At 47.4% G+C, this 16,299-nt stretch overlaps 1 protein-coding gene across 1 annotated transcript in view; it reads right to left on the reverse strand.

The window, feature by feature from the left end:
* The window catches only part of MLLT6 (MLLT6, PHD finger containing), a 105,249-nt gene that overhangs the window by 8,873 nt on the left and 80,077 nt on the right, over positions 1 to 16,299 (reverse strand). Inside the window, exons 9-16 of the mRNA XM_054992226.1 lie at positions 16,008 to 16,182; positions 13,542 to 14,147; positions 6,127 to 6,314; positions 5,658 to 5,775; positions 4,226 to 4,292; positions 2,901 to 3,040; positions 1,813 to 2,001; positions 147 to 235 (exon numbers count right to left, since the gene is read on the reverse strand). Of these exons, the coding sequence (XP_054848201.1) occupies positions 147 to 235; positions 1,813 to 2,001; positions 2,901 to 3,040; positions 4,226 to 4,292; positions 5,658 to 5,775; positions 6,127 to 6,314; positions 13,542 to 14,147; positions 16,008 to 16,182 (1,572 nt within the window). The remainder of the gene's footprint in view (positions 1 to 146; positions 236 to 1,812; positions 2,002 to 2,900; positions 3,041 to 4,225; positions 4,293 to 5,657; positions 5,776 to 6,126; positions 6,315 to 13,541; positions 14,148 to 16,007; positions 16,183 to 16,299) is intronic.

A 16,299-nucleotide genomic window follows, 5' to 3' on the forward strand; every position in this document is an offset into this window, starting at 1 on the left:
CCGAGATTTCAGTACCACAGTCTAGCTGCCACACCGCACTGTTTCTCCTGGGCTAAGCACTTCACCTTGCCTCATTTGAAGTCAACTCTAGCTGGCACAGAATACAAGTTATGCATGTAAAGGTAACAGAACTTGATGTCCCATACCTCAGAGGACGTGGAGAGTGAGTTCTCGATGCCAAAGCTGTTCTTGCAGGGAGGGCTCTTGCTGATGCTCAAAGAGTCATTGTTGCACACTAGAAGGGAGGTCAAACCACAGACAGTCTTTTCTCTGAGTAGCTGCAGAGGACCTGTCTCTACTGAGTAAGCCTACTGATCCTTGCACTTCTGAGAGCAGCGTTTACATTTAGGGCTTTTGGACTAGGAGATGGATCTGAGCCTCAACATCTTTCTTGTTTACCTGTTTGTATAATTTATTCATTTGCTTATGTGACCCCATGATATCCCACTTCTCAGCAGAGTCCAAGACATGGCTCACAACTCTCTGATAAAAACTACAGTAAAATCAGTTAAGTCCACAATATTTAAAGAGATGATCAAGGTCACCAACAGCAAGCGTAGGACTATCTATAAGCTGCTCAGACAATAATCCCCTATTGCCAAGGGCCTGTGAAAAGAGAACCGTTTTCTTCTGGCACCTGAAGGTAAGAAGACCACTGCTGCACTCATCTGACATGACAATTTGATATCTGTCTGCACACAGCGGCTGTGCCTCCTTTACTCCTCTCACCTTCTTACTTCCTTTGCACACGGAACTTGTTTCAAAACTTCCTCTTTCGATCAAGCTCCAATTTCTGATGAAATCTAAATGCAGGTGTCTGGCCGAATTCAAGCTTGTTCCCTTCTCCAACCACACAAGGATTCTGATACTTACAACTCCAATATGTTTGGGAGAAAACAAACTTCACTTTGCCCAGCTGTCTGCATCTGGAAAATCGTGGCAAGCTACAGTTTGATCAAACTAGGAAGTTTTGAATCAAGATGTGAAGAGAGAAAGGATGAATGATGGGCGCTCCCAAGCCCAGCAACAAGCTATGCTCCTGCCTATCAAAGATAAGTCTCATGGTCTTGCTGTGTGTGACATTTTTCTTGCATCCACCCTAAGTCAGCCACAGGGATTTTTTGATCAGACATGTGCCACGAGTTCTGGCTCAGAACTCAACTCCAAGATGGGCAGGGGCACAATATGGATCAGGACTGCCGCACTTGGGGAAAGTGAGCTTAAGCCTTTCTCCCGCATCATTTCCCCAGCCTGAAGTAGCCACAGGAAGCTATTCTTTGCCCTGGCAGGGAAATTTATACATAGTCCATCAGTACACATCACGTTTCCCCAGTAGAGCAAAAGCAGCTCCCTGGGACCATTTCAAGTGAGGAGAACCGCATGGGACAAAGGCCCATGTGCGTCATGACCCCAATCACAAGTGGGCCTCCAGGGGCCTGGGAACCAAGTTCTGAGCATGGAACTTGCAGCGCATCAGAAGTCTCTGTTGTGCGCCTGGAGTAAACGCAAAGATAATAGCAAAACTCTCTGTTGCAAAGTCCGAATGCAGTCTAGGTACCAGCTGAACAGATGGAGAGAGGAAACTCCACATGCAAGGGCGACTACAGAAAGAGCCCTGCCTCTGGTAGTCATCCTCTTAACCCTGGAAGTGCAGGTACACAGGCAGGAATGTCTTACAAAGGAACCTGCTGACTTTAGACATCCCCACCCAGACTGCAGAAATAAGAGCTAGCACTTCGAACATTAGCACATTTCTAATTTTGGTGATTAAGTGCCACCTGCTGCTCAGAAGCAGCTGAGTTACTGACTTACCGTTAGGGGCTAGGATGTACTGGGCCTGGCCTGTGGGGCCGTTGCTGGTGGTCACCACGGGGAAGGGGACAGAGAGCTGGACGTTGAGGAGCTGCAGCCGCTCCTTTTTCGCCGCCAGAGTCATGATCTGCTCCTGGAGGCGCTGGTTCTCTTTCTGCAGCGAATGGAGCGCCTTGAGCATTTCTACAACTGCAGAAAATGTGGGTGGGAAGGGGGACCGGGGTGGGGAGAGGAGTGAAACAAAATGGGTTTGGGAGGAGAGGGGAGTTGGGGGGGGGGGACAACAGCAGTGATACGGTTAGGATATAGGTGGAATTATGTAGATGTACAACATTTTAGAGGTAAGCCTCAATGGAAGCGTGTGCTCACTGTAGAGCAGGGGTTCCCAGCATGGTGCTTGTGAGCACCACAGTGTCTGCCAACACCTTTCTTGGTGCCTGCCAAGTGTTTTTGGAAGTGGGTAAGGCCAGGTGGGGCTTTTGCTTAGTATGTTTTCTGACTGGCCACTTGAGATTTGATTGGCTGGGCAGATTTTTTAAAACTTTGCTTTGACAAGTAGCTGACACCACATCACAAGGATCTTCACTGTGTGACTGAAGGTAAGCTGTGGTGGCCATTTTGTGGCTGACTCCACCTCCTGCAGCAGCCATTTTGTGGTGGCCATTTTGTGGCTGTGCCCACCATGCTTTGTCAGAATTTCAAAGGGGCCTGCAGGCTCCAAAAGGTTGTGGACCCTTGCCATAGAACCTTCTGCCGGAATTGGGATTGGGGAAGGAGAGAAGCTGGTTTTGTGCTGAGGGGCAGTCAGATTGCACAATGCTGATAGACTGGCCCTTTGGATCAGTTACACAACTGCCTCTGATGCCGGGCAGGAACGCTGAAAACAAAGCCCCAAATAAATCCCAAGGGAAGACAACAGTCAGTTGCAGAACTGTATGTGTGAGATTATCCACCAAAGAGCAGGAAAGCAGATCGTTCCTCAGCGAGCAGCATGGCGAGTGAGGATTTGGACTCTGGTCTCCCAAATCCTAGTCCAACACTCATCCAGACTTTCAACCAATCAGACGGAGGCCACTCCCATGACTCACTGTTGACTCCGGCCTCCCCGTTGCCTTGTTTCTCCAGGAGCTGCTCAATGTTTGGTGTGGCCTGGGGGACATTCTCCAGAGGCCCACTGCTGGTTGACATGGTCTGATCAAAGAGGGTGGGGAGGCTGCTGATGGGGGACCTACAGAGAAGCCAGGGTGGCGAGAAAAGAACCATCAGAAAGAGAGTGAATATCCCCCCCCCCCCGTTCCATGATAAATGATTCATTCTACCCATCCCATGTCAGAACGCAAAGTTAGACGCTCAAAGACCCCAAAAGCGTGATTCTACAATTGGATGTTGCCGATGCTTGCTGATTTTACGTACGTGATTCTGTCATTCGCAGCTAGAGGGAGAGGTCTCATCTACTTCCCTGTCCCTGCTTTTCAGGTTTTCCCAAGTTTTCCCTATTTCTCTAGCTCTAAGGGCTAGAAACTTGCTCTCGCTCTTTAATCCAAAGCTTTGATTCTAAAAATTCTGAATCCTGCACCCCCTTCCAGTTCTAATGGAAGAGGAGAATACTTCTAGGTCCTACTGGTATTTCTACAACTGAATTATGCTCAACAAGCAGGGAACCTGCAAGGCTTGTAGGGGGCAACTCATTTTTCTCTCCTCAAATATTTCCTTTTTCCCATTCCTGAAAGCCTCCATAACCTCTCCTTTTTTTCTGTTTCCTTATCTCCTTTCCACCCACCAGACAACCCACTGTTGTCCGCCCATCTTCAGCTCCCCCCCCCCGCCACTGGCAGCCTCTTCCTCTTCAGGAAAAGTCTGGCTTAGTTGTGCTGTGGGTAACCCATATTCTCTCTTTTCCTTGCTTCTTTCTCTCTTTCCCATCCACCCACCAACTTAACTTTTATCTGCTTTCTCATTTTCAGTTATATATATTATTTATTTACTTCATATATACCCCACCTTTCTCCACAATGGGGAACCAAAGTCGCTCTCTTCCATTTTATCCTCACAACCACCTTGGGAGGTAGGTTACGCAGATAGCAAGTAACTGGCCAAGGTCACCCAGGGAGTTCCATGGCAGAGTGGTGATTCAGACCTGCGTCTCTCATATCCTGTTCTGAAACTCTAAACACTGAACAACACTGGGGTTTTTTTGTGGGGTGGCTGCTATTCAACAGTAGCAAGAAGCCAGGCCTGGGTGAGTCATGTGAGCGACATGATTGCAAGTTGCCTGGTGGCTGCTGTGAGGAAACGTTATTTAAAATAAGCATAGGAAAACCCCGAGCACAAAGTTCACCCCTCAGGTTGTTTAGTTCACTCTACCCTAAATCAGTGCACCACCCCTTCCCCCTGTCCAAGAAAATGATCTTACATGGAAGAAAGACTTTCTTGGGGTGACGACCCTCGGCAGGCAAAATTGCAGTCTTCTATATCTGGTTCTGGAAGTGAAAAAATACATTCGTGAGTTAAAAAAACTCACAGCTTACAGACCCCCCCACCCAATCCTAGTTTCAGAAATAATTTAGTGGTAGGAGTCAAACTATATATGATACAAACAAACGCAAGCCCAGTGGTCTTTGAGTTGCCAACCTTCAGATGGGGAATTATAGCTGATCTCCAGACAACAGAGATCCATTCCCCTGGAGAAAATGGCTGCTCTGGAGGATGGGGTCAAATGAGGGGAACTGAACCTTTCCTATATCTGTTCCTGTAGCCACTGTCACTCACTTTTCTCCCAGGTGAGTATCAGAACTTAGGTGAGGAGAAAAGCACCTGGAGTGGATTCCTGAGATAAACTGCAGCAGGAGTCAAGGGTGGGGGAGGGAAGCTTTTGGTGAGGACCAAGGAAGTGTCACATCCCCAGTCACATTTAACAACCTCTCCCCCCATCCCCTTGCTCTAAAAATCTGGGCCCTGGCTGAATGTGGTCAAGATGATGCAGTGATTAGAGCTGCATTAGTAACTGGGAGACTCAAGTTCAAATCCCTACTCTGCCATGGAAGTTTGCTGGATGACCTTGGGCCAGTCCCACACTCTCAGCCTAGCCTCCCTCACAGGGCTATTGTGTGGATAAAATGGGGAATGGATAACCAAGTACTTTGGGAGAAAGGTGGGATAAAAGTGTACCAGAGAGGTGTGACTGGGGCAGTCCTCGGTTTGCACAAATGGGTGTGTGCTTTCATGATGGGTTTGGCAACTGTAACTCCTATAGTATAAGCAGAAGTGAGCCAGTCATTATTGGCATTACACTCCAGTATCTTACACCATGTGGCTCAGACCCCTTCCAAACACCAGTCCTCTGATTTGCACACATTCTGTAACTATTTAAAATGACAGCCACTTAAAACCTCCGTGTAAAACTGGGATACATAGCCAGTGGCCACTGCCTGTCTCAAGGCATGTTATGCCTCAACCTGCCACCAGATGGCAGTACAGCTCAGTTGCTGCCTACTGTCAATCTGTGGCATGTCTTCCATTTTCACTGTGCATGCGCACCGCCTCATGTGTTCATTTCCCCAGGAGCCTCAGGCCATGTTCCTGATGCTTGGCTACTGTACTTATGTGTACTGTACAATGATACACCTAAAAACAAATATATTAATATTATAAACGGTGATTTTTTTTTGCCATAAGAACGCATGTTGGAAAATATTTTTTCATAACTTGCTCATTTCTATACACAGAAACCTTGTCAGTAATAAACAAATGAGGAAAGAGTCAAAGTAAGTCTGTTGATAGAACACCCTTGAATCTTTGAGGGATACTTTCTAATTAGAGCTCAAGCAATTTTTGGATGCACGTACCTGTCCGGTTGTTTTCTGACTGGTTCAGCAAGGGGTTGATGGATAGCCCAGAGGTGAGGGGGCTTCCGAATATGTGTGAGGAGGGGAGGCTGAATGTAGATCCTGCCAGCGAGAACACCTGTGCAAAGGGAGAAGACCAGGAAGAAGGGGGAGAAAATAACCAGCTTGTTTCAACAGCCATCTTCTCCAAATATCCCATCAGATCCTAGACAAGCATGGTGGGGGGAACGGGTGTACTGCATCTGTACTCCCACTTTAGAGACATCCCCAAACACTTGGCTCTTCTTTTGATAAAGGACTGAGAGTTGCTTTTTAAAAATGCAGTACTTTCCTCCCTATAGAAAACTTCAGGCAAAATTGATCTCTGCTATTTTTCAAGAGAAAAGACAGAGACGTATGTCAGTAAAGTCAGGCATCAGATTTATAGGATGCAGATCCTGGATCATGAGGTAAGTTCTGAAGTCCTTACCTGGGTAGTGGAGACGGAGGAAGCTGAGGAAGCTGCTGGGATGGTGCTGGCGAAGGGTGAACGGGTGAGCTGGGGGAGGGACGAAGTGCCTTGATGAGCCAGAAGGTTGGAGGAGAGGGGGGTGCTGCACACAGTCCGGAGCACCCCGCCCCCATGCGAAATAGGGTCCTTGTTGCTTGTGTAGATCCCTGCATGAAGAAATCAAAGCAGAACTTGAGGGGCAGCCGGACACCAAGGAAAGGGTGTCTATGTTGTGTCTGCACACCTGTTCAAAATTATCACACGTCTCTGCCTCCTTCATCCTCCCTAAACAAGGTATACTAGTTATAGCCCCATTTTACAGACACATCCAACTGAGGCTAAGGCTTTCTCTGGTCTAGAGCCCAAAGCAACCAACTTCTATTTTCTTGTATGTTATAAAGGCTCTAGATGCTGCATCCTCCCTGCTTTCCAACCAAAACATACAGATTCTTGAGAAGAATTACTTTTTTACCAGCTCGCTTGCATGGTCAATGGCATTTGAAGTGCTGTCTGGAATCCATACAACCTCACTGGACAGCATCCATGTCATCACTGATTAAGCTACAAAATTGCCCCAAGAGGTAATATTGTTTAGAGGAGTAAGGCTGATCTGGGCGTGCCTTCTCTGCATTCAACGCACATGCCATTTCCCTCTTCAGCAACAACCACCAGCAAAAACATTTCTGAAAGTATGAAGCAAAAGACAGAGCTGCACAGCACTGACTGACGGCTTGCTGCCTGTGATGGCCCCAAGATCCCCTCTCCAAACCCAGGTTTGACACTTTAAGAAAACTTTCCTGTTTAAAAAAAATTACAAGGCAGCAAACGTCAAGATTAATCTTTATCTGGTGCTTCAAAACGTTAAGAAAGGGAGAGCAGAGTGCTCAGTCAGCATTAGATGCGCTTTCAAATCATGCATATAACTTCAGTTGCTCATCCCGGACAAATGAAGGCTTGCTACAAAGAATGGAAAATTTGCAATAAGCTTCGTTTCTTATATTATGTCTGCCTTTCCTTTTCACTCAGCCTGTAAAGAGGGAATTTGCATGGGGGAGGATGAGACTGGTTATCCTAAAGGGAAAATGTTATGAAATTCCTCACCAGTTTCTCTCTCTCACGCACACATGTCAACCAGTCTTCATAAAAAAAAAAAGGAACTGGGGCAAAGATGGGGAGGGGGAAATCTACAGAGAGCTTGAGTTGAAAGGGAGAAGGACATACAAGTCCAAGACTCCTGCCCATTCATAACCTTGCTTAGTTTTATGTCTGTGCCCAGCCTGAGAGGTAGTGACCTAAACCAAAGGAAGGCCAGCCAGCAAATCCATAGCTGAGCAGCTGCACAGACATGTTAAAACATACTGTGTGGATGCAATTTCCAGTTCTGCACATTCTCTAACTTGTTCCAACCTCCCCCTCACCATGTTTGGGTTTGTTTTGGCAACAAAGATTCCCCCTCTGGAGCAGTAAAACAAGAGATTCCATCCAACCCACTGACCTGACTGGATCCCACAAAAGGTTTCCATCTGTGTGACTGTGCATGCAGGAATCCTAACACTACTCCTTGATGACCTCTTGCACTAAGTGAACGTGGGCGCAAAACACAGTGTGAGAGCCAGTGCATGTAGTGACTCAAGTATCAGACCAGGAAGGATCTGGGAAACCCAGGTTCAAATCTTCACTCTGCTATGGAAGTTCACTAGGTGTCCTTGGGCTGATCATTCTCTCTCAGCCTAACCTACCTCACAGGGTTGTTGTGAGGACAAAGAGGAGATAACAATGTAAGCTGCTTTGGATCCCCATGGGAGAGAAAGGCAGGACCTAAATAAAAGACATAGCAGAAAAGTATTTTATCTGATACAATTTCAAAAGCAAATTAAATGCAAAGCCATCCGCTGTATTTTCCATATATTAAAACTATCATCAGCCACCCTGAGCCTTTTTAGCTTATTTATGTCACTTATGTTCCATCTTTCTCCCCAGTGGGGATCCCAAGTGGCTTACATTCTCCTCTCCTCCACTTGAGCTGGATGTTCCTTGAGACCCGTTGCTGCTTCCTCTGGCCCCAGGTCTCCTTAGGGCTTGCCTGGTCCCCCCCCCCTGCACTGATATCGCTTTGATCAACAAACCAAAGGGCTTGTGCCCCACATCTCCATGCCCACAAATGCAAAGGCAGCAAATAAACATGCTGAACAACAAATCTCCCATTCCAAAAAACAGAGAAGGCTTACAGAGAAAAATGAGCAGATGACGACTATTTGTTGGCATTTTCCACCCCCCACCCCCAACCCCCAAGTAGATCCCGACACCTGAAGGGGCCTCTCTGCACATGACAGTTGTAGATGTCTGCTTAAGGCATGCTTTGTGAGTCCACCTAAAGTGTTAACGTGCAAAGTAAAACTGGTGCATGTGTTTGCAAACATGTCAATCAGGCGAGTTTGCTCATGGAGGGTGTTGAATTTGGCTGCAGCAGGCAACACTTTACAGTCTGTGAAAATGTGCAAAAAAATGGCCCGGGTTGCTGTTTGTGGGGGCGGGTGGGGGGGAGACCCACAGCACACGAAAAGTCTCTTTGTACACAATAGAAGCAGCAAAGAAAGAGAGGGGGAGAAAAGAAATGTACTGCCTGGGGTTGCGATTATGGGAAGCATGCGGTTTGTAGCAGCTCCTCCCTGGAAAATAATTACATCCTGGATTCTCTGTCTCTCTTTCTCGGCTCCTCCCCTGCCCCTAAGCTATGAGAGCAAAAGGCAGCTGTCACTAGGAAACTGAGCAAAGCTGAATGAATGACACCCCCACTCATTCACTGGCTGCCCACCCTATCTGTCTCTCCTGACCTCGACAGCAGCATCTGTAAACAAGCCAGCAGAGAGGGAGGCAAAACAGCTGCCATAATGCCATCCAGTTTCCTTCCCTTTAACGCTTTCTTGCCAAGGATGCTTCAACACAGCTAGTTTTTTTAAAAAAGAAATATATAGGATAACTTCACCAGATCTTGCAGTTTTCTGGCAAGTTTCTCCACTGCCACCATCTCCATCGCTCAACATTTCACTTCCAAAGCAGTTCTGACACTTTCCAACAGGTAATGGGATCACTACGCATGACCAAGATCCTTGCCCTGTGATTCTGCCACAAGGTGAGATGTTCAGGAGACCACTGGACCACGGCGGAGTCATTTCACCCAGAGGATAAAAGTAATGTAAATTCACCCTTGGCAGTACAAAGCTTATGATGGGGGCTTTAATTCTTCAGGAGTTCTGTCCTGAGAACAGTATTCCGGTTCCTGAACATCAAAGTCTTCTTTAAAAGCAACAAGATTTGAGTCCAGGAGCACCTAAAAGACCAACAACACTTTCAGTGCACAAGCTTTCAATGCACTGAGACAGTATTTTCAGTGCACAAGTTTCCATCAGACTCTCGAATATCCTGAAAATCTTGTTGATCTTTAAGGTGCTACTGAACTCTTGATGTTCTACTGTAGACCAACACAGCTCCCCATCTAAAAGTATTTTTTTTTAAATCTTATTTTAAAAATTATATTTATATACAAATATTTTTGCATATCTTTTCTATTATAACTAGGAATATAAAAAATGTCATGAAAAAACGTTTGGCAGGCAAATAGACCTTTTTTGTCAGCCACAGTCACTTGTGAGATGAGACTTGGATTGGGTCATATGGCCTACCACATGTCTCCTGGACCCACGTCCATGGTAGTGGGTGAAAGCCAGTGCCGACGGACTACGGGATTCGTTGGAAACTATTATTAATCTGTCCTTGGGCACCAGGGTCTTTCCTGGTGCACTAAAGCAGGCTGTGGTGAGGCCCTTTTTAAAGAAACCTACATTAGATCCCGCTGACTTGCTCAGTTACCGCCCAGTTTCAAATCTTCCGTTTCTGGGTGGCGTGATTGAGCGAGCAGTGGAAAAACAGCTGCAGAGTTTCCTGAAGGAGATCTTGGCCCTAGATCCCTTCCAGTCCAGTTTTCGCCAGCGGCACAGGGCGGAGACATTGCTGGTCGCCCTCACGGACGATCTCTGCAGACACCTGGATTGGGGCGGATCGGCACTGCTGATATTATTAGACCTTTCAGCAGAGTTCGATACGGTTGACCACAATCTTCTGACCCACCGCCTTGCCGACGTGGGGATACAGGGGATGGCACTACAGTGGCTTGTCTCCTTTCTCCATGGTGGGGGACAGAGGGTGGCGCTAGGGGAAGAACAGTCATTCTGCCACCCACTGATCTGTGGTGTGCCGCAGGGGGCAGTGCTTTCCCCGTTATTGTTTAACATTTATATGCACCCCCTCGCCCAGTTGGTGCGAAGTTTTGGACTTGGGTGTCATCAGTATGCAGAAGACACCCAGTTATATCTGCTGATGGATGGCTGGCCTGGCTTGGCTTGGCCCCAGATGTCCTAGAGCACGCTTTTGAGGCCGTGACTGGATGGTTGAAGCAGAGTTGGCTGAAGTTAAATCCCACAAAGACAGAGATCCTGTACTTGAATCGCGAGAATGAGGATTTGGGACCCCGACTCCCTACTCTTGATGGGACGGTGCTTACACCAACCCCGAGGGTGAAGAGTCTGGGGGTGATCCTGGATGCTTCCTTGGGAATGGAGGCCCAGGTCACTGCAGTAGCCAGGTCTTCATTTTTCCATCTTCGTCAGACCAGGCAGCTTGCTCCTTATCTGTCGACCCGTGATTTAACTACAGTGGTCCAAGCAATGGTCACCTCTAGGTTAGACTACTGTAACGTGCTCTATGCAGGGCTTCCCTTGAGTCTGATCCGGCAGTTGCAAAATGTGGCGCGCGGGTCACTGGTGTGCCGGGAAATGCACATATAACCAGCAGCAGCACCAGGGTTTTCGGCACCTGCGGGCGGCTGATGGGCCAGGCATCCGCGCGCACACACACACGCACCGGCCTACGTGATGATGTCATGTGTGGTGCATGTGCACGCCGCCAGCCTGATTGCTGTGACGGGTGGCTGGGATGGCGCACAGGTGGCCGCCGAGCTCTCCCGCTTGGTTGCTCTGTGCCACCGCAGACACCTGCCTGCGGCTGCTGAGCTCAGCCGGGGGCGTGTGCTGGCGGTGTTGGCGGCGCGGGGTGGGAGGACTAGGAGGCTGTGGCTCCGTGGCACATGCTCCCGCCCCCCGCACCTCCTCCGGCGCCCCCTCCAGCACCCTGCACCCTGAGGCCACTGCCTACCCGGCCTCAATGGGCGCGCTGGCCCTGCATATAACACCAGTATTGCGCCAGCTGCATTGGTTACCGGTAGAGTACAGAATCAGATTCAATGTTCTGGTTTTAACCTATAAAGCTCTATGCGGACTGGGACCAGCGTATCTGCGGGACCGCCTCTCCCCATATGAGCCCTGGAGGATGCTCCGTCCCAGTGAAAAACAGCGATTAGTTGTCCCTGGTCCCAGGGAGGCCCACCTAGCGTCGACCAGAGCCAGGGCCTTTCGGCTCCAACCTGGTGGAATGCTCTGTCTGATGAGACCAGGGACTGGCATGACTTGCTATCCTTTCGCCGGGTCTATAAGACAGAGCTGTTCTGCCAGGGATATGGTTGACACTGGGCAGGGCCCCCCACTGGATGAATAGAGGGGATTGTCCCTCCGTATCAGGAAATAGCTACTACCTGACCCTTTTGGGGGCAGTTGGATGATGGATTATATGAATTGTTTCTGTGCTGCTGCTTTTTGTACTCTGTATTTTAGATTTTAAATTATATATTATTGTCTATTGGTTTTAAAGTTGAAATGTTAACTTCTTTATAATGTATATGATGTAATCCGCCCTGAGCCTGCTGATGTGGGGAGGGCGGAAAATTAACCAAAAATAAATAAATAATTACTTACTCATTTCAGACCTATTTGCATGCCTAGCAACCAATTCGTTTCCTACTGAGAAAGGCAAAAAAGGCTGCCGTCATCAGGAGGGTCAACAAGGAATGTGAGGCAAGCAAAAATCAGCACAGATACTGTCTGAAAACATGACTGAGTGACAGTACAGGACCTGGAAAGGAGGGACGCCTTCTCCAAAACTTAAGCTAAAGAAAAACAAACATTTTTCATTATGGAAGGACACGCTCATGTTGACACATACATAAGGATCTTGCAAGTGCTGCAAAAGGGGCTCTCTGTACTTCCAGAAATCTTCCTCAGCCCTGTGGTGTCTTCAGAGACTGGTGGCAAAAATATCATTTATGTTGCCTGCTGTGGTTTGCTGACTTATACACTCACAATGGAAATAATGTTCATGCTTCAGAAAGCACACATCATGATACTATGCCAGAAGAAGAAGTAACACAGGAAGATTTTGTTATCTATGCGCATTCAAGTTTATTTCCACAGTCACTAAAGCAGAGGTCAGCAACCTTTTATCACTAAGAGCCAAACTACATAAAAATTCAGAGATCAGCAAAGAACCAGTACAGGAAAGCCCATTTGCGCAATGGAAATGGTACAACTCAACATTACTAATAACTGACAGGTTGATTAACAATCTATAGTTTCCACAGCTCACACACTGGTTATTGTGAGTCTTTTATTAAGAAGCAGCACACACGAGGTCTCAGAATGAGTAACACACACACACGCACGCACACAAACATGAAGAGGCCTCCTGTGCAATGGTATTCGCGTACTGGCATAAATCTGCACATAATTCACACTTGGATTCTTGGCAATTGTTCACCTTCATCATTTCACTTTCTGTAAAACATCTCTAAGAAGTCCTTCAGTCCCATAATCTTTGCCTGCCATGCCCTTCACATTTGGTTATTCCAATACCTTACCTCTGATAGGCCTTAACTTAAAAAATTTCATCTGTTTTTTTAGAAGAACTCGCATTTGGTTCTGTTTGGAGAAATACTTGCAATAAAGGCTCAAAAAGCAGTAGAAAGAACGGTAGATCACCTTCACTTTCTTTAGAAAATATGCATTTTGGAGAGGTTAACTATGGAGGGGAAAAAGATTCTATGATAGTCTGGTATGGTTTCAGGTTGAAATGTGGAAAAGCCAACATCCTGTCTGATTCTGATTGCACCGTGGCTGCGAAGGCACCTATTGGTTAGCACCTATGTTGTCACAAACACATCCTTCCTTGTGTTTATAAAAAAAGGGGGCAGTCCCATCTAAAAAGGTGGGTCAAGACTAAGGACTGATTCACTCAACCATCAAATGTTCAACCAGGTGTGTATGTGTACGTTCGCACCCACAATTTCAAATGCTGGGTTCACACGTTACCTAAAGAACCCATTGTGACCACTCCCCCAAATACTACTTTTGCTTTACAAACAAAAAGTTGAAATTCTCAACGTGCTGAGCTCTACATGAAATTCCTAACCCACAAAACATGCCTGTACACCTTCCGCTTGTACCTACCCGATCCCAGAAGAGAGGATTCCAGACTGAGGCTTGGAAGGGTCGCTGCCTGGCTGAAGGACCGCGAGGACCCACCGATACTAGAACTGACCAGGGACCCTCCGGAGAAGGGAGACGAAGAGGTCACCGTGGACCCTGCTAGCTGGGCACCTGGGCCTTCCTTGTTCTTGCTGCCCTTGGGCCTCCCTGGGCCGTGCTTGCTTTTCTTACTGGCCTTGTGCTTTTTTTCCTTCAAGACTTCGCCTTCTTCTACATTGAGGGGTGGCATCCGCTTGTGGTTGCCGCCCCCACTGCCGCCCCCGGAGGGGCTGACAATGGCGTTTGAGGTTTTGTAGTCCACAGGAGAAGCATCACGGCCCCTCTGCTGGCTGACGGCCGTCGTGGAGAAGCGCATGATGGAGCCAAAGCCTGAGAAGATCACTTTCTGCTCAAAGACGTCGCCTTTCTGCCCTTCATACAATGGGGAGCAATGGGCGGAGGAGGAGGAGGAGGAGGAGGCAGGCTTCCGGTATTTCTCTTCCTCAGCCAGCGGTGGCTGCTGCTGCTGCTCAAGCTTGGGGAAGGTCACGAAGTCTTGGGAGAAGGGCAAGGAGCTGCATGAAGTACCTGCAAAGGGGGAATGGAGGGGAAGCCTTATGCCTTCAGCAGAGGTAGAGGTCCGGTAACGGTAGTGCATTTCAGATCAGTCAATATTATTAACGACTGGGATGGTGCTAGGGACGACAGCGGCTCCCTGCTGAGGGCTCAGTCCATCCGCACAAAGAAGGAACAGAGAGAGTGGAGGGGAAAGGAATAGTTCAGAATGATAAAAAAGTCAAATGTGCTTTTCAACTGCCAGATGGTTGACAGAGATTGCTGGCGAGAAGTCAAAGCCCACCTCTTCTGTCAAGCTTTTGGTTTTAACTGCTTCGTTCCTCAACATCCCCTCCCCACTCAAATGATGCCTGTGTTGCTGTACATGACTGCATTCTTTACTCATGATTCTCACCTCCAAGGGGAGAACAGACATGGTAAGTGAAAAGCGATTAAAAACAACAGCAACAACCAAGTACTTATCAAGCCCCTTCCCTGAGTGCTGAGAATGCTTCACATACATGGAGGTCACTTCTTATCCTCATTTTACAGGAGAAGGTGCCTAAGGTCACAGCCAGCATGGTGCAGTAGTTGAAGTGTTGGATTAGGATCGGAGAGACTCAAGTTCAAATCCCCCCTCTGTTAAGCAAGCAAGCAAGCAAGCAAGATTGCCAAGAGGGAGCTCAAGCATGCAACATGCATGCAGAAGCTCCCAGATTGTATCTCTGGCTACGAAGGTAAAGCCTGACTCTGTCTGGCTGTGCCAACTAGATGAACTACTGACTCAGTTTAAGGTGACCTCAGGTGTTCATATGAGTGAGTCAACGGTAGATAAAGTTCTGATTTGGCTACTCCCTGGCTCACAGTTCTTGCTCTTAACTAGTATGCTTTTATGACCCAAATTGCAGAGGAGGGGCAGGCAGGAATAAAGTTCTTTTAAAACAATATATAACAAAGACAACCAATAAAGAAGTGACAGTACAAACAGTCCTTTATAACAGGGCTATGTACAAACATTAAAAAAAAGAATAGTCGAATCTGTGTGTTAAAGCAAGCCATCTTTATAAATCCTGTCAATCTACTTACTTTGCATCATCTGTTCTGATCCTGCTAGGCACAGGGCAAGCTAAGGATCTATGCAGGGCATGGAAGACTGGCTGCTCTTCAGAGCCACCCTCATCCCTTCTCGCACCCTTTGCCATTCCGCGTGGCACTGCCATCTGCTTTTAATTTTAATTAATGATTTAGTGAACTTGGTTGCTGCCTCTTCAAAGACCCACTTCAAGCAAGCCACAAAAATAATTAAAAATCCAACACATAAAAATGAATGCAACTAACAATAAATTCTTTTTAAGGCACTGTTCTCAAGTCTTATGGACTAGAAAAGGGGTTTTTTTAGTGCCTGAAATTAAGTATGATACAAGGGCCTGAGAGCACCACTGTGGTGTAACGGATAGAGAGTTTGGGCTGTGATGTAGGAGTCCCAGGTTCAAATCCTCACTATGCCCTGGCAGCTCGCTGTGTGACTTAGGGCCAGTCACTCCCTCAGTCTAACCTACCTCCCAGGGTGGTTGTTGTGTGGATGAAATAGAAGCAAGGAGGAGGACATTGTAAACTGCTCTGGGTCTCCTTTGGGAAAAAAGTGTGTTATAAATAAATAAATATTAGAGATAGAATGACAGCAGAGATAAGGTGTCAAGAAATAGCTACAACAAAGGGGAAAGGAATGGTGTTCGCCACTGAAAAGTTACTAACCATCCAGTGTCTTTCTTTGCAACCATGAGGGCTAGAGGCTTAGCTTTTTCAAAACAGGATCTAGTGCTTTAAAAAGGCCTATTGCACGCCACTGTCATTCTGTTCAACCAGCTCTTCCGCTCCCTTCCCACCCTTCACCTGCTGGTGGGAACGTGCCACTGGAAGAGGATGAGCCGAAACCAGTAGAGCTTTTCCCACTTCCCGACTTCTTGGCCTTGTGGCTGGTGCCATGGCTCGAAGATTTTTTGCCTTTCACTTCTGACCTGATAACCTCAGAGGTCTCTTTACTGCTTTCGTGGTGGTTGGTGGAGCTCTGAGGAAGAGAAAACAAAAGGAGAGAGAAGGTGTTAGCATTAACTCAGATGTATCATAGCTACCATGCATAAGATCTTAAACCAGTGAGAGCCAGTGTGGTGTAGTAGTTAGAGTG

The sequence above is a fragment of the Eublepharis macularius genome, chromosome 12, assembly GCF_028583425.1.
Source record: "Eublepharis macularius isolate TG4126 chromosome 12, MPM_Emac_v1.0, whole genome shotgun sequence".
Lineage (NCBI taxonomy): Eukaryota > Metazoa > Chordata > Lepidosauria > Squamata > Eublepharidae > Eublepharis > Eublepharis macularius.